The sequence below is a fragment of the Lates calcarifer genome, linkage group LG23 (assembly GCF_001640805.2).
Source record: "Lates calcarifer isolate ASB-BC8 linkage group LG23, TLL_Latcal_v3, whole genome shotgun sequence".
Lineage (NCBI taxonomy): Eukaryota > Metazoa > Chordata > Actinopteri > Centropomidae > Lates > Lates calcarifer.
In genome coordinates, this window is record NC_066855.1 from 17,899,814 (window position 1) to 17,923,429 (window position 23,616).

Consider the following 23,616-nt stretch of genomic DNA (forward strand, 5'->3'; position numbering starts at 1 on the left):
ACACCCACTGTGAATCGAGATCATGTAAAGGACAGCACTGCTGAAAATAGCTCTCTGATTATTGAGCAAGCGCTCCCTCTTTCTTTCTTTTTAAATCTTTCTCCGCCTCTTTTCTCTCATCTCCCTTTACCCTCTCTCTCTCTCTCACTCTCTCTCACTGCCTTTCCATCATTCCCAAGTGGCTCAACGCCTCTTCATTTTCTCATTTCTTTCCCTCATCTTCAGCTTATGTTGTCGTGTTTGTTTGGTTGAACGGCCTGAGGGTAGAGGGTCTGTTGTATGGATTGTAAAGCCCTTTCAAGGCAAGTTTGTGCTACATACAGTAGATGACTGGACTTGATTGAATCCTGCCTCATTTTGACCAGTTTTTCTGGCCACACTGGCTTTCTGGTTATAACAGGAAGTGCAGCTGTAGTGTCTGGATGCAAGTCACCATGTCAAGCATTTCCCTGTTTGCATTAGCACTGTCAAATAGAACGCAAGCTGGTTGGCGGTTGTTATAGCAACATCAAAATCACACTGTATTTCCCCGTCATAGCCTGGACTTATCTGTCGGTCGCCGTGACACCACAAGAACAGTTTCTTCCCGTTTGCAACTGACCTCATCAACAAGGTCTAGGTCTCTCCTTTTGACACAGACTCTTATACTGAACCCTGGACGCTTGAAATAACTGCGAGGTTACTGTTGTTTTCTGATCTGATCAGAGAATCTATGTTGCCACCAGAGCTTCATAAACACATTTGACTGTCATGTCAATGGTAACATCATCATTAAGAGAGCATTAGCAGAGCAGTTTGTTGCAGGCAACCTCAGGCATGTTAGTGATGCATTATTGTATGACCCTGTTTACAGCTCTGCACACTGTACACCATGCAACAGAAAGCGTATTTAACTTAACAAGGCTAATTAACACATTCTGTCAGAGATTACGGAGCGTGTTCGCATTAACTGTCAACTAGAATTAATCAGAGTATGGTTGATCACACTGTTTTATTAGCCTTCTCTAATGTGAAAGTGACCTGTTTATTGTATTGATTTTGTTGCATCTATTTACATTGATGCTTGAAAGGGCTCCTAAACCAATTTGTTTAATTATGTAACACAAAGGCAGACAGCCAGTGTGTATTCATGGGAGAGAGCTTCATGTGCAATTAAACACAGTTGGTCTCATAAGGAATGAAGCCTAACACTTGCAGTATGGATTAATGGGGAAGCACACACAGAGATGCATTAGTGCAGAGCCTATTCAGCCATTACCTTTCCACCTAGTCAATAAACTCTGTGTGTGTGTGTGTGTGTGTCTGTGTGTATTTTCCATGTGTGTTTCCGTGGTGATGAAAATGACATTGGGGCATGCACAGGGCTATTATGAAATAATATGATGAAAGCCAGGTGTCGAACCTCAGCACGTATCCAAAAAACGTATCCGTAGCACCAAGTATCAAAAACCTTGAAGTATCCAAATATTGCATAATATTTCTGGTCAGATTTATAGAAAAACTCTCTGTATACAGTTTTTCTCAGAATAAGTTATTAAAAGCTGTATGAAACATTAGAGATTTACTAAGAATGCAGTATGCTGCAGGAGACCTGCTTTTAAACAGGAAGTTTTATTTGACAGTCACCTGTGAAAAACCACAAATAAAAAATCTAAAGCCCACAGCAGCTCCTGAAAGATCTCACACTTTGAGCTAAATGTCACCATGCTAATGTGCTAACAGTGACAGATGTTTAGTAAGTATAATGACTATGATCATCTTAGTTAAGTGTATTAGCATGCTAACGTTTGGTTTATGGGGATGTCGTTAGTTTAGTATGTGATTTATTCTAATATTATTATCTTTTCATGTTAGACCAATCAACATTATATAATCACAGATGCTCTCAAATGCACATACAAACTCGCAATTAGTTCATTCTCCTGAGAGGGATGTCTGAGGCTTTGAGAGGATTGTTGGAGAAGGCACTAGGTTTTTTTTTTTGTTTTTTGTTTTTTTTGACCTAATTAGGTCAGGTTCATTTTGTGTGTAGCTTAAAAGGTGACGAATGAAAACAAGCTGGAGTGGGTTGTTGGCATGCCGCTTAGATGTCTCTTAATTTTTCTCTGCCATACTCCCTGCACTCGTCTCTGTCTCCCTGTCTAATTTGCAGACTACATATGAAATCCAATGCGACCGGCGAATAAATTGTAAAATGGCAGCCTGTGAGCCATGAAGAGCCTGATAAATTGACGGGTGCTCTGTCTGTTGTTTTCACCTCTTTGATGACCTTTGACACACAAACAAATGAAATGATTAAAACTCAGTCTTGTGTTGCTGATGCCTCTGTACCGTACACCGTTTACATTCTGCCTTCCTTTCGTCTGTTTCTGCAGCTCGCCACCTGGGACTCAGTTCACGGACTGAACGGCAGCCTAAAGGAGAGTCGGATAGAGAATGGGATGCAGGGCGTGACGGTCAAAGTGGTCACTTTACTGGTAGGTGACATCTGGGTGAAAAACGCCAAAGATCACATTTTATGTTAAACTTAAAATCAATCATGTTGATATTAATATACCAAAGAATCAATAACCAATGTAGTGAGACTTAGAATGACTGCAACAGTAAAATTATACTAAATTCAATTCAAATCCAAAATATAATGTATTTATGTGAGTATGTTTATAGATTTTCTAATTTGTACATAAAAAACCTGAATGGAAATGCTAGGAAAAAAGTAGCAGTATAAGCAGAAAGCAGCAGAAACAGGTGACTAACACATCTACTGAAGAGACAAAAAAGGCGATAGACCATCCAACATTTCAAAATTATATGAAAAGACCAGCAGTGCCTGTATTAAAAATCATCACTTTCAAAGCTTGTGTGTTTCTTATCATAAGTGGGAGTGTATGATAGTCCAAGATTACAGTCTCCAAATAAAACTCCAGCTAAAGTCTCTAAAACTCTGACATAATAACAGTATTTTACAGTATATTCAGTTCTTCAAACACAAGTTCAGTTCTTGAAATAATTCAACTTTCCACAGCACAAGACACACCACAATAAGTCCACAGAAAAAAAGAAAACTACTTTGTTCAGCTCAGTGAGTTTCTGAGTGTCTGTGAGTTTTTATTATTCACAGTGATTCGCACTTACTCGCGTTCCTGCACCCAAAGGGTTCCCCTCAACAACTTTTTTTTTTTTTCCGAGAGGGCATCGATCCAACACCTTGGCTTAAGCAGCGCCTTTGGTCAGTGTGATTAGGTTAAGAGATACAAACATCCCCGCAGCAGCAGCAGCAGCAGGTTCTGCCAGAGATTCCTCCTGTACTGGCACAGCCTCGAGGAGACGTGGGTCTAACCAAGCAAGACTAATACCTTTACCCTGAGGTTCATCCCCTGCAGCTGCAACATTTCCAGCTCTGATTGCTGCCAGCTACCAACACTGACTCAACACTCTAACTAATACAGCAGCCACAGATACACACCACCTGTGCAGGTTTCTCTGCAGCTATATTATCAGTAAACCTGATCATGTGAAAAGGTGATGATTAGGGCTGAGTTCCAGGACTTGTGACTCGGCTTGGACTCTGCATTGGGACTATGATGTTGGAGACAACTTTTTTGGTAATCATTTGGCACAAGATATTGATGCTAAATTAACACTAACATTATTTAATTTTACATAAGGGCAGACATGTGTTCAACAGCGTCCATGGTAACAACAGTCAGTGCTAAGACTCAACCTTGATGACTGGACTTGGATTCTGACTCAGGTAATAGGGACTTGACTCAAGTTCGACCCAGACTCTTCTTTGGTGACTTTGGAGACTCGAGACTCAACTTGGACTTGAGGTGGTCTAGTGGCCTGACTACAATACTAGCATTGGTAAATTTACTGAAAGGCTGTATTTTGGTCATTAGACAAACCTTTTACTCATCACATATTCTCCCCAAGCATCTGTCTGGAACTCATTTTTGGCCACAGCAGGCAGGTGTTTTCAGACAAACGGCTGTCAAAAGCCACTTTCCGCCACCTGGTCTGCAGCAAACATCAGACACAGTCAGAGACCAGGTGGTGAACATAGTGGAGCACTTAACAGTTAAAGAGTCAGAGATTTCACTCAGGAGGTGGTAGAGACCAAAAACAGAGCTAACAGAGAGGGAGTACAAACACCACTACACATGAATGATCAGGCTTCTCTCTAATTTTATATTACTGTAACATTATAGAAACCACATTTTAGAACATGAATAATCTGCAGATAGAAGACACTGCAGCTAGCTGTATCCTCATAGTAAGTGTAACATATACTGTAAATTATGCATAACTCCCTTACGGATTCATTCAGATACATTCATACGTTTGCATGTTGTAAATATATATTCATATATTCTCACATTTATCTTATATAACACTAAATCTGTCAGAAGCCAAACTTTTTCTCTGTTATTGTATTTTCAGTCTGAATGTAAAAAACTGTTTCATCTGTTGTTTTTCCCTTTGTTTGTGTCTTTTACTTGTAGCACATGCCCCTGATTTCTTCTCAGACAAAAATTCATCTTCCTTTGTTTTTCCAATGTTTTTGCTGGAAGCTACAGTTTGTCAAACACACAGTAAAGAAGCTCTCCATCCTCTATAACACCCCCTCCCCCACCCTCACCCACCCTCACCCACCCTCACCCACCCCACCCCCTCTCTCCTTCTGCAGGAGGATCCTTTTGTCATGGTGGCGGAGAACATCCTGGGGCAGCCGAAGAGATATAAAGGCTTCTCCATCGACGTCCTGGACGCCCTCGCCAAAATCCTGGGCTTCAAATATGAGATCTACCAGGTGGGGCTGACACACACATCACCACAGGTTTGAGTACAGGTGTGATAAAATGTCACAGGAACACATTTCAGAAGAATGTCAGAGCTGTTTCTGTAAAAGCCTTTACACACTGTGTGACCTTTTGGGGTCACTTCCTGTTGCACTGTGCACTTTTGGTCCAATAAGATTTTACACTTGAGTTCTGAGGCATTAGATGAATGTGATGAATGTCTGCGAAATTGCGGCTCTACACTGAAAACTTTTGGCCACAAATTTCTGCTAGAGTCAGTAATTTCTCAGCTTTTGGTCTTCAAAGAGTTTAATTGGCTGTTGGTGGATGTGTTTCACATTTTGGACTGAAGACCAAAAATTTCACCATCTGTTATCTGAGACAGCACAAAATACATAATGTTGTGAGGCATGTTGAGTACTGGATGAATAACTGAATGAATAAGCCGGTGTTTGGTCCAGAGCAGGTGGCATAAACTGAATTTTATCAATCTGTCTTTCAGGTGGCAGACAGTAAATATGGATCTCAGCTTCCCAATGGCTCGTGGAACGGCATGATTGGTGATCTCATCAACAAGGTAACACCAAAAATAAAACCCATCAAGATAAAATCAGCAACTGGTGCGTAAATTCAGGGATCACACAAAGGACAAGTAACTGAGCCAAAAACACTTAACTGTGTCACATATATTCAGACTTGTCAAATTTAATCCCTGTTGGCCACTGTACAGGCTCTCATCATGATCAAGAGCAGCACAAATCAAACTTAAATACTAGATTGTGAGCGGCTCCCTCTGCTTCCCCTCCCTCCCCCTCCAGAGAGCCTGACCTGGCGGTGTCAGCCATCACCATCACGCCAGAGAGGGAGAACGTTGTTGACTTCAGCAAACGTTACCTGGACTACAGCGTCGGCATCCTGCTGCGAAAGCCTGAAGAAAAGATCAACATCTTCTCTCTCTTCGCACCCTTCGACCTCGCCGTGTGGGCGTGCATTGCGGCAGCGATCCCCGTGGTGGGAGTGCTTATTTTCCTACTCAACAGGCTGCAGGCGCTGCGCTCATCCTCTACCCAGAATCCACCGCCAGGCCAGCCGTCCAGTGGCGTGGGGTCAGGCACTCTGCACAGCGCCATCTGGATTGTTTATGGAGCGTTCGTGCAGCAAGGTGAGATGGTGATGGGCAAACCACACAGTTAGACATGTTAGCTGTTAGCTATCCTGCTTCTGTAGTTCTGCATCCTACTTGGAGGGTGAGAATAACATATTATCATATTTATTATAGTAAAAGAGTAACCCTCAAAGGATAAGCCGTATTGCTGTATGTGTATGGATGGATAGTATAAGAGTAGAGCAGAAGCTTGTCATCTACCATGGCTCTTTTCATCCATTATTCACATTTTGCTCTCAAATTTGAGCATAAATTTGCAAAGAAAAGTGCTAATTACAATGACCCTTAAAGTTCTGGTGCATTGACTCGCATGTTTTTCTGCTCCCAAGGGATTTTAAAGGGAATTGCCCACTTCATATTCTTATATTAATGACTCTGTGGTGTTTCTCATAGTGAGGAACCCATAAAGAATGCTTACTAAATCAGTTATTCTAGCTTAAATTGAAAAACTTGTGGAACCTGACATTTCAGTTTTGTTGATCAGCAGGAACGTCCTACAGCAGCCAGTGTCTCATTATGCTCCCTGTTCACCCACTTGGAGTCCCTCTGAATATAAACATCAGCTGAGAACCAAATAAAAAAACTATGACTCCCTTTCAGATATTCTCCTGTGTTTAGCAGCTCAGCTGTTTGTCTAAAATCAATCACGGACTGATCACAGCAAAAGGGAGATTATCTGCCTTGTAAAGGCGGATTTCAATTTGATTTTGGGGAGTTTTAATTTAGAGCGGTTACACGGATTACACAGCAATGAAAGAGGGAAAAAAATAATCACAGGAGGATTTGTGGTGTCTGAAATATTTAACAGAAAAGCAGAAACAAGGCCATAAAACTTTAAAGTGCTTAAATGAATTAAGGGGAGGCTTAGATTACAGAGCACAGAGCTCCAGGAAATGTCACAGTGAAATAATGAATGTGGGTTTCTGTGTCTGTGTTGAAGGCTGGTTAATGTATTTATGTTTGTGTGTGTGTGTGTGCGTGGCATGTATGCTTTTTAACTCTCTGATCAATCAGACATTTCCAGCCTTTTCTCCTCAGTCTCAGTGAAGATGTTTGCAGGATTGTTGCAGTTAAATGCAGATTGTTGTTTAAACTGTTGATGTTCATAGTTACACAAACACAGTGTTACAGTGAAACTACTACAGTTCAGAACTGTGTAGTGTAACGGTGCAGTAAAGGTTCCTTAAGTTGCATGTTTTAATTCTGTACTTGTGAGGACCTTGACTGACATAAAACCAAAGTCTGCATTAAAAGACACTAAAAACAAGTCTTAAATCTCCTAACAGCCTTATATGGAAATACTCTCAAGAAATATTCTAAAAGTATTACTACACCATCCTGTTTCTTTTAAATATCTTCACATTTTCACAATGTCCCCTGAAACGTCCTCACCTCTTCCAGAATCAGAATCGGGAAAAATTTGATTGATTCCAGCAAATTTCTCTGTTACAGCTGCTCCACTTAGGAAAGAGGAAGTAAAAAAGTAAAAAAAAAAAAAAACGACAATAAAAATAAGACTGTAAATGAGGAGAAAAATTTACAAATGCAAATGTGCAAAAAAATGTGTAAGGTAGAATTACAGTATGTACTGAAGTGCCAAAATGGATTTAACATTAATTTTAACAGTGAATGAACTGTAAAGTGCAGAGGTAAACTGAATTGAAATTGTAGTGTGGGTGGGTTTAACAGCAGAGTACTGATGGAGGTGTGCAGAAGTAAGTGATTTACAGGCAGTTATATGGATGGCTACAGGAAGGATGGACCTCCTGTGACGTTCAATGGAGCACTTAGTCATTTGCAATCTACTAGGAAAAATCTCTTGATTAAAATAAAAGAAGGTGAAGATTGACAAACTAAACTCTGGCTGCAGAGGAATGTCTTTGTTTTAAATTTCAAATGTCGCCTGTTTTCCAGGAGGTCCTCACATTCCAAAAGTATCGTCATTTATGTAAAAAAAAAATCCCCACTTTCCAAAAATGTCATCTTCTTTCAAAGTGGATCTAAATGTCCCCCAAATTACCTTGTTGTTTTTAAATGTCATGATTTGAAAGGTCATGTTTTCCCCATCCTAAAAATATTAAGTCCTCTTGCCTCTAAGTTATGTTTTTAGAATCTCTTCCAAAATGTCCTCACTGTCCAAAAATGTCCTCATGCAGGACATTCACCGTTCTATTGAAAAGTCACTTAATGTCCACACCTTCCAAAACATCCTCACTTTCTAAAAATGTCCTAATTTTCCAAAATGGCCTTGTTCTTAAATGACAGAACAGAATCGTGTCTTATTGTTAATATCATTAATTATATATATTATATATTATATCATTTGTTTAAAAATGTCCCTCCTTTCCACAAATGTCCACACAATAATGTCCTCACTTAAAAATAAAAAAAACCTTCAGTTTTCAGATGTATCTGTCCATCATTTTATCATTTTAATTTTCTTCTTATTTTACCAAAAAAAAGTCCTCTCTCCTGCAAATATATAGATATTTTTACAGTACCCTCCAAAATATCCACACTTTTCAAAAATGTTCTCCATCTGCTTAAAAATCACGCAAGGCACCTTCACTCGAGAACACACACACACACACACACACACACACCCCTACACCCTACACCCTACACCCCTACAGACGTGCATGTTCACATCTCCAAACCCACATGCATATGCACGAGTGGATCCACACACATTTGGACTAACATAGTAGAGTATGAACACACTCACACACACCCACACAGTTTCCCAGCAGAGGCAACCAGCTGCATCTATTATGGTCTGGCAGGTTGCCTGGGAAACCTTTTAGGCTGAACAGGTTGTGATTAGATGCAGCCGTGCAGCCTCTCGGCTCGCTGTGATAAAGCACTGCTCTCACCTGCTATTTGAATCTGGCAGCAGGTGTCCTCCTCCTGGTCACTGAGAGCAACCTGTGACTGAAGAGGTCACCACAGGTCTGATTCCCTCAGCAAGTGTCCATTAACACCTTTGTGATCTGAAACTGGGTACTCTACACGTCCCAGCTCTGCAAACGGTTTGAAGACACTTGTAAATCCCTGTGACGACAGATTCTGAGTAAATGACCTGAATCGTCTTTGTGTGTCTGTGTGTGTGTGTGTAGGTGGGGATGGTGTGGTGGGTTCAGTGGCTCTGAGGATCGTCATGGGCAGCTGGTGGCTCTTCACGCTCATCGTGTGTTCATCATACACCGCAAACCTGGCAGCATACCTCACCGTGTCACGCATGGACCACGCTATATGGTAAGACTAACTGACACACAACAGCTGCAGCCAGTGTATCTGCTGCTACATCGATATGAACAGAAAAGACAGTGTGAACAGATACATAATACATACGTGATACTTGTTTTTCCCACAGTCACAAGATGACACAAACTTCACATCTTGTCCACTAGTAGCCAAAGCAGCAGGACTTGATACAATGCAGATTTTCCAAAATATGAACAAATATGTAGCCCACTAGTTTCAATATTCAATATTCAGACACTCAGGAATATTAATCATTAATAACTTTTCATCTATTTTCATCAGATTAATTGTCCAGTGCAAGATAAAGTTTGACAGATGTTCCACAGGTGTTGATCAGCACCACTCATGACTTTAGACAGGAGCCTGATGAGCTGAGGTCAGGGACTGTTCTCAAAAGTGTACAAAATGTCCAAGAGATGTTTTCAGATTTTTCTCAACAGCTTTCTTTTTTTGTTTTTTAAAATCATAAACACATATTACACTGACTTCATTTTCATCTGTCTCCTTCGCAAAGTTTCTGTTTAGACTCACTTTTTAATCATCTTTTTTAGAAAATAGAATCTAAAAATATAACACAAAGATGAATCTAGCCTCACACCTCCTGAGAGGATAAAACAGGTGGGAAATAAAAAATTCAATTTACAGAAAAAAATCCAGCAAAAACCAGTTTGATTCCTGGTTCCTGAATCAAGTCAGTTTTATTTATATAGCAACAATTCATGACAGAAGTCATCTCAAGGCACTGTACATATAGAGCAGGTCTAGACCATACTCTTTAACTTATAAAATTTACAGAGAGAGACCCAACAGATCCACCATGAGCAGCACTAGGCGACAGTGGCAAGGAAAAATTTATTTTAAGAGGCAGAAACCTCGAACAGAACCGGACTCAGGGTGGGCGGCCATCTGCCTCAAGTGGTTGGGTTGGGTTGGGTAAGAGAAAGACAACATAGAAAATAAACAGACTAAGTCAAAATGTAAATAATCATAATCATAATAATTATAGCTAAAGGAATAACAATGACAGAACAGTGAAACATTAATAGCAATAACACTACCACTAACATAAATAAAACCCGCCAAGGGAAAAATGGTAACCTGAAATAAGAATCAGAATAAAATGCTAACTGAAAGTTAAGATGAGTTTTTAGTTTGGATTTAAAGGCCTCAACTGAGTCCAGCCTGTCTAATATCAACAGGGAAGTTGTTTCAGAGGAACGGGGCCCGATAGGAGAAGCCTGCTGACTTCTTTTTAACTCTGGGGACAGATAGCAGCCCTGCACTCTGAGAGCACAGGAGGGAATGTATGGCTTAAGAAGCTCAGACAGGTATGAGGGGGCTAACCTGTTTAGAATTTTATAGGTCCTTAAAAGAACTTTAAAGTCTGATCTAACATGAATAGGGAGCCAATGAAGGGAGGCTAAAATTGGAGTAATGTGGTCAAACCTTCTGGACTTGGTTAGCATTCTAGCTACAGCATTCTGAACCATTTGCAGACTTGTAGTGCTAGCATGTGGTAGTCCCAAAAACAAAACATTACAGTAATCCAGTCCAGAGGAAACAAAGGCGTGAACTAGAATTTCATGCATCTGCCATGGAAAGAAAAGACTGAACCCTAGCTATATTGCGCAGGTGAAAAAAGGCGGTCTTTGTAATGTCGTTAATGTGCTGATCGAAGGAAAGAGCAGGATCAAATGTGACACCCAGATTCTTGGCTGTACTTTGAGCAATCACACAGTTGTCAAGGGATATAGTTACTTGATTAAAAGTCAGGATGAAATGGTTCAAATAGATTATTATCAGCTAAGTGAGCTGACAGCAACTTTTTCTAGTATTTTAGAGAAGAATGGGAGATTTGAGACAGGCTGATAGTTACTCACAGACCCAGGATCAAGGTGTGGTTTCTTAAGTAAAGGTTTAACCACAGCTGTTTTGAAGCTAGAAGGAACAGTGCCAGTCGTCAGTGATAGATTCACAATATTCAGCACTGCAGGGCCCAAGACTGGCCCGAGATCTTTGGAAGGTTTAAATGGTAAAGGTTCAAGAAGGCAAGTGGTGGATTTAGAAGCTAGGAGCCTGCTGCTTTTCAGTGAGTTTAGCTACAGCGTCAAAAAGAAATCTAGGATTGTGTTTATTGCTACTGATTAAGTTTGAGAAATATACTCTAATTTCCGGCAGACCAGCTTCAGAGAACGTGTGTCATCTGTGAACCAGGACGTAGACCTCTTTGACTGTTTAACTTTAGTGCTGAGAGCTGCAACTGAATTGAGGAGACTAGACAGGGTTGTATTTAAATCCCTGGTACAGTTTTCAACAGAACCTACTGCTGCAGTAAAAGTGACCAGGACCTCTGGTAGTTGCTCACCAAGAACAGTTAAAGTTGTGGGACCTATGTGTCTGATGGAAGATACATTTGAAACACTTTTAGGGTGACAGGCTGAAGTTGCATCAAATTTGATAAGAAAATGGTCGGCGATAAGGAGAGGTAGAGATAGTCAGATTAGACACCTCTATTCCATGGGAAAGAATCAAGTCTAGAGTGTTGCCACCACCAGTGAGTAGGTTCATGTACAGACTGTGTGAACCCAAAAGTATTAATAAGTGCCAGAAAGGTTTTATTTAGAGGGTCAGAGGCCTTATTTAGGTGAATGTTAAAGTCACCCATAATTAGAATGTCATCACTACATGTGACAAGACATGATAGCGTCACAGTACAGTCCTCTCACACAGACAAACTCAGTCTGTTACGTATGCAGGAGGTGTGGCAAATTCTGTCTGTTGGGCTATAAAGCAGCAGCTTGTTGGGATCAGTGATGATCAGATCAGTAAATAATCAGTCAACGTCTCCCTGGAGTCATCATCTGCAGCTCAGTCCTCCTCAGCTGGAATGACTGAAGTTCATTTATTCTTTATGATCTGTGAGGTCAGAGTCTGAAGACCAGCAGAGTGGAGTTTATAGTGTTCGGGTTTTAGAGACTTCAGAGAGTGTGCTGCTGTGACCCGCTCCACCACGATGAACGAGCTGTCTTCATCGTTCCCTGTGGAGAAATCAGGTTGTTGCAGTTGTCATTCACACAGATAGATTCCAATTAAACTTTAGGAATAATATTATTACACATATATAATGTTTTCACAGCTTGATGAACATTGCAGTTTGATTTGATTGTTTCCTTATGTGCCTTTTGTAAGATGCTTTGTAGGCACTGCAGCAGAGCCTGCAGACTGTTCCTGCCAATAAAGGAGCCATTTCCTGTTGCTGCTGCCCCTGCTGGTTGGTCACTTGCTCACCAGCAGGCGTAAATAAGTGTGTTATATATAAGTGTGTAGTTGGCTATGCTGGTGTGTATTAGAACATAATTAATGTATGGAATAAAGCCTTCATTCCAACACAGTAAGTGAAGGAGCTAAGCGACGTTTAGCAAAGTCAGTAGTTTCTTGAAGTTTATTTTCCCTCTTCAGTAACATATTTAACAAATAAAATGGTAAATAAAATGGCAGCAGAGAAAATAGAGAGAAGCTATAGGAGATATTGTGACTGAGCTAACGCTTAGCTTACCACTTATAGCAGAGGAGTCACTGTCATCAAGCGAGGAGGAGCCAAAGTGTTTTTGTGGTATGGGGGCTACGTTGTGTTCACTGGCAACATTTTTATTAAGGCAAAGAAGTGCTAAATGCCCATACCCTGCAGAAGTTCAGTGGCTACAAGGTGCAGGAATTTGGCTAAGATCAAATACAGATGCACTCATTACCTATGTTTCCTCGTTATATTGAGCAAAAAAAAACATCATCTGCGTGTCATCACATGCTTTTAAAACATATTTGCTGTTGTAGCTTAGTGGTATATGAACATCATTTCCAGGAGACGGGGTCAACATGCATGTATTCAGAAGCTACAGCTGCTTGCAAATCCGAACAACTAACATACAACTAACACAAACATTTTTAGAGCATATCTCTCCCTCTCTGTAAAATTTGCATTTAAACTGACTGACCTTATCAGGCTCTGTGGGCAGTTAATTAGTAGAGAACACATTACCCTGTGTTCTCTCCACAGAAAGCTCAAAAGCAGCTCTGAGTAATGACTCCTCTCGTGTTCTCCCTCCCAGTGAGATGACTGACTCAACTCAACATGGCCGCCACTCCACAGCTGTTAATTGCTCATTCAACCTCAGGAGTTTCTCACCCATTGGGTCAATTATTAATCTTAAGGGGGCTCAGAAAAAGATTGATCATCTCAAATCTCGGCCAAGGAAGGCCGAGGAAGAGTTGCTGCTCATCTCTAATTTAACAAACCCATGAGTGGATGGTGTGAAGTTGCAGAAATAGCGCTGACCTTGTGATGAATTTAGAGGTTTGACAGTTTAGCTAAAGCAGCTCTTGGCTTAAATATTTCTCCATAAAGAAAATGACACCACAGCTTCTGAGTTCAAGTATTTAATGCATCTGAAAGAGCAGAGAGTCTCTTGTCTAAACACTGCCTGCTCACTCTCCACGCTCTGTCTTTCTAACATTTAACCCTCGAAATGTTTCCTGAAGATCGTGCTGACCGAACTCTTACTCTGAGGGGAGCAATGCTGTGTTTAGTAACTCGTCCAAATGCTGTGAGCAGAGAGGGAAAGTTTGAAAGTGTTCAAAAGTTCAAACATGATTTGCATATCATGTAAGGCTCCATAAATTCTGGATTCCTCATGAATAAAAATGAATATGTTTAGTGGGATTTAGAGGATGGAACATGATATCTTAAGGGGAGGAAACACGGTGTTTACTGATACTGATATACTCTATCTTATGTTGGTGTTTGTATCACGTTGACAGGTGTGTTTACAGAGGGTGTGGTTTCATGCGCTGTTCAACTTGAATCGGAACATAAGTTGAACTTTTTCTGATCACACTCAGTTGATGTTTGCTTGAGACTGACTTCATGTTGTGAGGGTCAAACAGCAGATGACTGACTCTTTCACAGAGTGGAACAACATGGCAGCTGAAATGTAAATTACTTCATGTATCAATCTGCCAAAATCCATTTCAGATTGCATTTAAAGGACAATGTCATTGTGTAATTTTCTTATTGTTAAACACATCAGTAGTATCCACATCTCCCCAGTGAGAAAAACAAATGAACCAATAAGTAGGTGGTGTCACTACACATGTACGTTATAGCATAAAACCAGAAAACAAGATAAAACAGATGTGACAGGATAGCTCAAGAAGAATTGACCTTCCTTCAAAGCTGAAGCTATAAAACAATAACAAATAAAACAGTACTAAGTAATAAGTAATAATATAGAGAAAAAATATGTAAAATAAAAGAAAGAAAAACTTAAACATCAAGAATTAATTAGTCATAATGTATGAATGTGATGCGAATGTCATGAGTATGAATTTTGAAGACATTGTTCAGTTAACTTGAAGAAACCTAAACCCTCAAAATGTCATATTAATGACCAAATATGAACACAATATTAAAAATGAGAAGACACACACAGTGTGTGATACAGCTGTATCCTCCTGCCACAAATACTCACTGCAGCACCAAACATGGATTAATACCCCACTGAAAATAGTCCCCAAGAAATCCTGTGTTTCCTTTTCTTTGTTTGATGAAGACTACAATGAGCAGCTGTTGGTTGGAAATGACTGAGCCTTTATTTAAAAAATGAAACTGTATATTTGCAAGGTGTTTTAAAGATTTACATGTTCAGAGAGAATGTACATTATTTTGTTTTTGACTTTTAATGGGATTTGTTAGTAAGAAACGTGGAGTAACACCAGCCTTAAGCAGGCCCTGCAGTGCACAGCTGAACTGGTACCTCTATAACACTGTTCTGAATGAAGTTTAAACTTCCAGATTTGTATCTGTGGTGAAAGTGAGTTTGTGCGATGTGAGGTAATCTGGTTTTGTGTGGAGAGTTTTCATCAGCTTTGAATTCCAGGCCCGTGAGACCAACCTTAAGCAGCAGAGACAGTCGAAGGTCAGATTGCAACAGGTAGAAAGTTGTTTCTTTCAAGACAGCTTGAAGAGGTATTTGAAGCATCTCTTGCTTTTAAAAACTGAACGTACTGTTTGTAGTTGAAACATAAATTCAGAGAAAACCTGGAGGAGTCATGAAAATAAGAAAGAAGATGAGGGGGAGGAGAGAGCTGCGAGGCTATGGGTTTATTATTTGGGATTGAAAATTATCTCTAAAAGTTATTTTTTGCTTTATTTTGTCTCAGAGAAATAGTCAGTTGTGTGTTGTTTATGTTTACAGTCAAGTGTAACTCCAGTCATCTCGGTCTCATAGCTTCATGGCCTCAGGTGCAAGCAGGCGCAGCACTTACAAGTTAAACTGTAACAGTCACATCTGGAGCTGCTGCTAATGGCACAGACACACACACTTACCCTGCTGAAACCAGGTTGAGCTGTGTTGATGTGATCTGTTGTTTATTACAGCTGACTGCCAGTTAGCTTCACCGTGTCATGAGGTATAAACAGTGAACAGTATGTTACTTTGATGACTACTGATGGAAATTGTTGAGAACATTTGCAGAGGAAAATAAAGTTGACACAAGCGTCCAATCAGCAGCATAAACCCAGTAAACCCAGACAAATGGATAGAATATGTCAACAGCCATCATCACTGTGAACCTCCTGAACCTCAGACTTGAATCAGCTCAGATGGACCATAATTTAATGTTCCAGACAGGCAGGGCTAAACACAGACTTCCATGAATGATTTGTGTTCATTTAAAAGAACTCAGATGGTAAAAAGCCATCATTTCATAAAGTAACTGCCTGGAAAAAAAGAAAAGTTTGTCAAAGCTTGTGATAAAAGCTTGTGGAAATATTTATAATTTTCTGCCTGGTCATTCGCCTGCCTGTCTGTTAGTCTAACTGCTGTGGATTAATGAACAAATTTGAACAGTTCTTGTTTATGGAGCACACACAATTGATCCTCACATCGTTTTCTTTTAAACTCTGCACACTCTTCACTCTGCACTGCACAGATCAGATTAATAAGAAATGACTGCGTCTTGACATTTCATTCATAAATTACAAGCGTATCTAGTGCAGCTCTACTCACTGTCAAGAACTTACTGACCAGACATGTTCCAGATAACAGAACCATGTGCTGGAGTTTTTTTTTTTTTTTTTCAACACCATTACTCAACTTTTTTTTGACTCAGGATCCCAATTTAGGTCTGAAAATTTCCCAGACCCCAACTATTTGAAATGTAAAAAAAAAAAAAATCAATTCCTATATCCTAAAAGCTCCTGTTTGTAATTTTGTCTCCATTTCCAAGCTGATGTAACTCTGGAAAGCCTGCTTCAGAGCTACAGCTGACATTATACAATTCCCCATTTAGAGTAAAGTGAACTTAAATCAGTTGAACGACTATTGAAAGCCAAACCAAAACTCAATTTTCACACACACATTAACACTTCTATTGCATTTGGGTCAATTGTGGCCCTTTTAAGTAACAATAATTCATAAATATCATCTGTTTTTTGTCAATGGAACAAGGCTTCAAAATTGCTACATAAACACAACAACCCTAAAACTGTAAACCCATTTCATATTGATCCTTCAAATGTAGGCCTGTTATATTGAGAGCCATGTGGCAGTGCTAGGGAACAGAAAACCTTGGAATAGGACCCTGGGAAGATAGGACCTTCTGTCATGTTCCCATGTTCTATAAATCTTGGGAACACAGGAACGACTCCATCTTCCTTATCACGTATACACTGCAGCAGATGCATGTTGTGTCTTTGTTGTAACAGAATCAAACAATCATGTTTCGGCTGCATGTCAGCTGACTTATGTGGGTCCAGACTCCGCTTGTGAAAGCTCAGTTAATGTTCAAGACGAGTGAGTAACTGACTGTGTTACTGACTGAAAAGAGATTTCCTGTATGCGAATATGTAGTTAGTGTAGTATTTTAGTGCTCAAGCCTTCGAGCTGTTAGCTTGTTGGTTAAAACTAAAAACAAAAGTGGTGGGAAGGTTCCTTAAATCGTTCACAGAAACACAAAAAACATACAAACACAGCTCTGGGCCGCTCTGAGTGATAGATTACGTCCTTAGTTCTAAATGCTTTTAGGGCTGTATTCACCTGTAAATACAACAGTATGTGAGCTGTGATCTTGAACTATATCTATCAAATAAGCTTTCAGTGCTGAGGTGTGAGTGGCGTGGCAAGTGTTTGCCTCCTGGGCCAGTGTTACAGGCAGAAGATCAAAAGTAGCATTTTATTTTTCCTTTTTTTTTTTTTTTTTTTTTTTGTTAATGCATTTTACCCCAAAAACCCAGAGTGGTAGAACATCAAAGTCTGAACACTCTTTTTATCTTCTGATTCAAACAGCAGCATCCCTCAGTGTGTGTCATGTTCAAAGACCCAATGACTCTATTTCCAGTCCAGACTGAGGCACAAACAGGCCTCAGAGGCGATTTGTTTACTGGACACCAACTTCATTTACATTTACATCATCCGGCAGATACTCACATCCAGAGCAACTGAGCGCTGCTCATTCTTCACGATCAGAAATCCATGGTCAGAGCCCAACCACATCATCACAGTGATTTGCTGACCATAAGCGCGAGGCTGTGATCAGAAAGAAAACAGGCCTGCATCAAATCAACACAAAGGTTTCCTGTACCTACAGGTACAGAAGATGAAATATTCATCAGGAAGTCTGGAGGATTTAACAGTTCTTCTTTTCAGCTAAACCAGAGTTGCCAACTCAGCTAGAACTAGACTAAACCTAGCATTAACTCATTTGGATGTAATCAGTGGTTTCAATGGTTTATTGTTGTAAATTTCTTGGATTATAATCTTTATCTTAATAGTCCAACAAGTTGATAACAGGTTGTTCAAACACTCAACTTTACATCTATGAACTACTACTAACTACAGTGATAGATGCAGGAATTTGGATTTTTAGTTTGTTTTGTTGACATTTTGAATCCCTCCATTCACCCATGACGCTCACCTGAAGTGACATGAATTTCTTATCTTTTCTCTTTTCTCTCACTGTCACGTCATTTAAATAGATAATGTCATAGCAGAGAGAAAGAAACCTTGAGCAGAGCCGGGCTCTGGATCATCTGCCTCGATTGGTTAGAATTTTCATGTCTGCTGTGAAAAAGGATCTATTTCCTTACAGTTGGTGAAGGTGATGTGGGCTCTGCTGACTTTTTCTGCTGACTTCTGCGGTTTCCTCAAGCCCAGAAAATGATGGATTCTGTTCCAGGCCAAAGCCTCCTTAGTTGTCTTTGTTGTTTCAAACACCTCAATCTCCCTGGGTTTGGGATTGGGGAGAGCATCAGAGATGGGCTCCTCCTGCTTATTGTCACATTTCCCCTGCTTTTCCCCTCTCTCAGCTTTGAGCTCTGTGGAGAACTCAAGGTTGAGTCGGTGCTGAATATTGAGCTGAGTTTTCAAAATTGTTTCCTTTTCAGCAGCATTTTTCCACTGGAGTCTGATCTACTCCATCATCTTTTGACTGAGGGCGTCCTGCTCATCCCTCAAATGATCCATTAAGAGCTTGTCCTGTGACACCATTTCTTTGTGAGACTTTGATTTGGTTCTCAAGCTCACATTGAAGGTAGTCAGCCTGCTGGCTGGCTGTGAGGACATCGACTTCATACCTTTGGTTGACCTCTTGGTAAGAAGTTCTGAGTTTCTCCAGGTCCTCGTGGAGAACCTTGTATTTCTCCCTCTCCACCTGGACCTCAGCCATAAACTTGTCCTGGCTGACCTTCAGTTCTTCCTGGAGAACCTTGTTTATCTCCTTCTCTATCTGGACCTCAGCCATTAACTTGTCCTGGCTGACCTTCAGTTCATCAACATCCATAACAACTTTTAAACCTGCTACTGATCCGGAACTGATTGATAGATTGAACACAGCAGTTTCACACAGCAGCAGTGTTTTTTTATTAATCATCAGGTGAGAACCACAAGTTGCAAATTTTCAAGTTTTCCTCAGTGAAATCTGAAAGCATTGATTCACCTAATACAATTCAAACGAATGCAAGAATGAAGAGACATTTACAAGCTAAGTTATTGAATTTATATGAATACAAAGAGTATCAATATGTAACTATTTCAAACTATATTTATTTATTAATTATTCATACATTCATTCATTATCTATGTTGTTTATATGTAAGGGCGGGGGGGGGGGCTGGAGCCTATCCCAGCTGACAAAGGGTGAGAAGCAGGGTACACCCTGGACAGATCGTCAGTCCATCGCAGTATTTAATAATTATAATTATTTATATTTTAAACTGCTTTAAACTATATAAACAGTATAAAATGTAGGAACACCTTTACAATAAAATAGTTCCTCTTTTTTCTCAATGCTAAAAAAAAAGTCTGCTCAGCCCATTTAGACACAAAGGATATCACTGGTCTAGCAGCTTTTTCAAGTGGGTTGTCTGGCTTGCTTTGAGATCAGCTAGCGGTCCACAAGCAGATCATGTGATTTTTTTCAATGGAAAACATTGGTTTAACACATTGAAGTGGCAGCTTATTGTTCTCTCGAAGTTTTACGGATGAGGCGCCGCCACAGTAATGGTTAATATGGTGGAATTGTAGTTACATGACAGATTCTGGCTCAGTTGTGGGTTTTTATTTAGATGTTACAACCAACTTTATCATGTGAAATTTCCCAGTCCGTGGGTGAATCTGAACAAACACAGTTGCGGTGGTTTGCTTTAAGGGTTTGTGTCCTGCTCTTCCTCTGCCCTTTGAAAGTCAAGAGTTTTGTTCCCGCACTGCACAAACAGACACACTGCCTGATTTTAAATCCACAGTCATCTCTTTAAAAGTGTCGTTTGAGTAGAAAAATAATGCATTTCTCTCAGGCTTGAGCGCACGAGTACACACTTGACACACTCGCCAAAAAAGCACAGCTCAGGTACATCATCTTGTTTTTGCCTATTTATCTTGTGTATGAATAAAGAATGTTATCTCTCACTTCCCATCTAAAGGTACACAACAGCCACTTCTCATGCGTGCAGTGACACACCAGCTTCATTCTCATCTATCTTCTCTCTCTGAGAATCAAATCCAAGCTGACGTTTTCATCAGCAAATCCCCAGCGCGTCACTCCGCGAAGGGCGATTCATTCAAGAGCGTGGCGGGTAAATGCTAAGTACAAGACTTTGCTTTTATAGGCATTCGATGAATGCTGAAGTGGAGATTAGCATATGATGTAGACTTCTTTAAAGCCCCCTCAGACAGCAGAAAATCATTTTCCTTTTGACTGACAACCATCTATAGTGGCTGCTGTTGCTTTTCCCTGTAGTGAAGCCTGTCATTACTCCAACATACAGTAACACAGCACCAGGGAAATGAATGACCCAGTGCTTCTGAAGCCCATTTTCATCAAACACAAGGAAGGCTTTATGATTCATGATGTGTAGTTGTTATACGACAGAGAATCAGACTGAATGAGGTATTGGAAATTGTTTCACAAGATGCAAGATATTAGTGTGTTTACAGGATCTCTGTTAACAGCAGTTATTGTGCTTTGCAGTCCTCCCGAGGTTTATGAATAGAATAATATTGCAAAATGGGAAAAAATCTGGATTTTAACAGTTCTACAGAGAAATGAATATGATGATAGTGAAATGAAAAAGTAAAGAACATGATAAAAACCAGTGAGATTACCCCCCTAATGTTGTATTTGCCCTCAAGCATCAAGAAGCATCAGGATTGTTGAAATAATCTAACATAGTTTAACAGAATACTTTGGTCTTATTTCTTCCAAATTCTATAAAGCCTCTTTAATGCTCAGTAACTTCTCATGTCAACATCACAGAGCCATGGTTAATGGCTTAAATTAAAGACCACACTTGTGCCATTAAATATGTAAGCATACACTACTGAATTTATTCATCTCCATGAAAATATAGGACATTGAATACACTTAAACGTTCAGATTCGTACCACTCCCACGTTTGTCAGTTGAATATGAGGTTAAAGCTAGGATACAGTTAGCTTAGCGTAGCATTAAGACTGAAAACAGGAGTAAAGAGCTAGCCTGCCACTGTCTAAAAAATAATAAAAAACATTTTTAAAAAAAACATACCAGTACCTCTAAAGCTAAATGATTCACTTGTCGTATCTTGTTTGTTTAATCTTTACCATTCTGGAGCATCGACTTCCCATATGTGTATCAGAGATGGTGATAGGCTGAAGCTGAAAAAGCGCTGTGTTCACGGTCATGTTTTGGACACTTGAGATAAGACTGTTGAACTTTTTAAGCCCTTCTCATAAAATGTTGGTATGTTTTTATCTGGGTAATGGTGTTAACATCATTTCTGACATCCAGACAGGTGGATCTGTGTTTGCGTATGTGACATCCAGAGGTGGAAAAAATAGTCCCCTCACTGAAGGAGTGTACTTATGTACAATTTTTGAACAACAGCCACTTTATGTGACCATTTTTGTGCGACTTCATGCTTTTCAGACTCTAGTGTTTCCCGTTTTCGCTCAGTTCCTTTGAAGCAATGTTATTTGATCTCAAGTGGTCCCAAATAACCGCAGCAGACCTGAAAATACCACGACCACCGTCTGCAGGGACAAGAGGAAAATAGAAACAGGCAGGAGAACGGAGACGGGAGAGGAAAAATAATTATATAATAAAACAAAAGCGCTTTAAAAGAGCTGAAAAGTTTGTGTGTAAAACTAACTGGAAATACAGTGACATCTGTTTATTATTCACTTCAGAGTTTCTAAGGCATGTTCATACTGAGCATACAGTTCATATATTCCAGAGAAAAGCTGTGGTTTAGTTTTAGCTATTTCACTGAATGAACTTATGGGAAGATGTAGGGAGCAGTGTTTGCAAAGTTGAGAAGAAAATAAAGACAGAATCCAAATGTCCAGACTTATCCACACTTTCAGGCTCAAACCAAATATTCCATCTGTAATTAGCTGTCAAATTCAAAACTCAATGTGTACAGAAAATGCATTAATCTGCAGCAGAAAAGGCCTGCTTTCAAATTAATTAGAAATAGAAGATTTCAGGTGACATGTTTATGAAATAATAGCTCTTTTAACCTCTCAAGTCTGTAACATGTAAATGTAAAGTCCATGTTTCATGTGAGCTGATTTATTATTGCAGATTTGTTTGATTTTAGAAAAAAACAAACAAACCTGCATTAAAATTATCCAATAGTCCTGTAAAACAGGTACAATAAGAGATACAAATGAGTCCTGTCAATGTGTGCAGATGAATTTGAATGTAATTTAAGGATAAATAAAATGCTTGTTTGAGTCATGATGTTGAATTGTTCAGTCGCCCACAAGAGACTCAGAGCTGCCCTGACTGGTTTATATTCCATACATCCACTTATTAGAGAATCCAAATAGACTTCATCTCTAACCTCCACCAGCACACTAATTATGTAATTAAAACTCCAGCATTATTAACGATTCAATCAACATCATCCCAACAGCATCCTGTCTGTGTTCATTCAGCTCCGCGTACTCACTGCATGACAAGAAATCCAATTCCAACACAACAAACACAAGTCATCATGTGAGCCTTAAAGCTTTGACAGGTGCAGAGAACACATTAGTCCATCTGCTTTAGCTGTCTTTGCTGCCAAATTAAAAAAGATTTCTTCATAAACACCTACTCCTGTAATGATCAGTGAAATCCCACCACTAATAATCTTAATTAAGTCCTTTAAAAAATCAAAATAAGATCTAGTCAAAACAACTCAAAAACAGCAAAGCAATGTGATGATATTAGTAGTATACAATATGCTTTCGAGGTCATAACATAAGAAAGCTCAGGAGGTACAGAGGAGGCGATATATATCAACGTAATTGACCCACCGTTACGTCTTGTTAAGTGACATCTAATGGCTGCAGTAATTATGATGGAAACAAAGCAGATGATGTAGGATGTGTTAGAGGGAGTTTGGGGTGGATGGGTCGGCTTTAATCCATGAGTGTTCCACAATCAGTTTTAATCTAAATCACAGCCTTTTCTTAAACCTAACCAAACTGAGACCATTTCAGAATGTTAACCACATTGTTACCATGACATCAGAGCTCCAGTATGCCTGCCAAGTCACCTGAATGGTCGTTAAAGTGCAAGGACTTGTTGGAAATACCCCAATGAGATGAAATTCACAAATACAAATTGAAAGTAAGTGCTTAGTAGTCAGCACTTTAAAAGTTAATGACCATATTGACCCTAGTTCCATCCTTCCAACAGGCAAGTAAACACACTTTGGCTTTTAGTGATGTAGTTTGGTTTGTTAGATTTTTTCAAAGCGAGAAGAAACCAAACCATGGAGGAAACAAAATGACAAATTGAATGACATTCACTGATTCAGATCAGAGCAAATGGGCATTTGAAACAAATGAGGTGTTTTCTGATGTG

General features: G+C 39.7%; 1 protein-coding gene across 1 annotated transcript in view; it reads left to right on the top strand.

Moving 5' to 3' along the window:
- Positions 1-23,616, top strand: part of grid1b (glutamate receptor, ionotropic, delta 1b) — a 486,702-nt gene that overhangs the window by 440,207 nt on the left and 22,879 nt on the right. Inside the window, 5 exon segments of the mRNA XM_018666587.2 lie at positions 2,376-2,477; positions 4,691-4,813; positions 5,305-5,379; positions 5,625-5,964; positions 9,084-9,222. Of these exon segments, the coding sequence (XP_018522103.1) occupies positions 2,376-2,477; positions 4,691-4,813; positions 5,305-5,379; positions 5,625-5,964; positions 9,084-9,222 (779 nt within the window).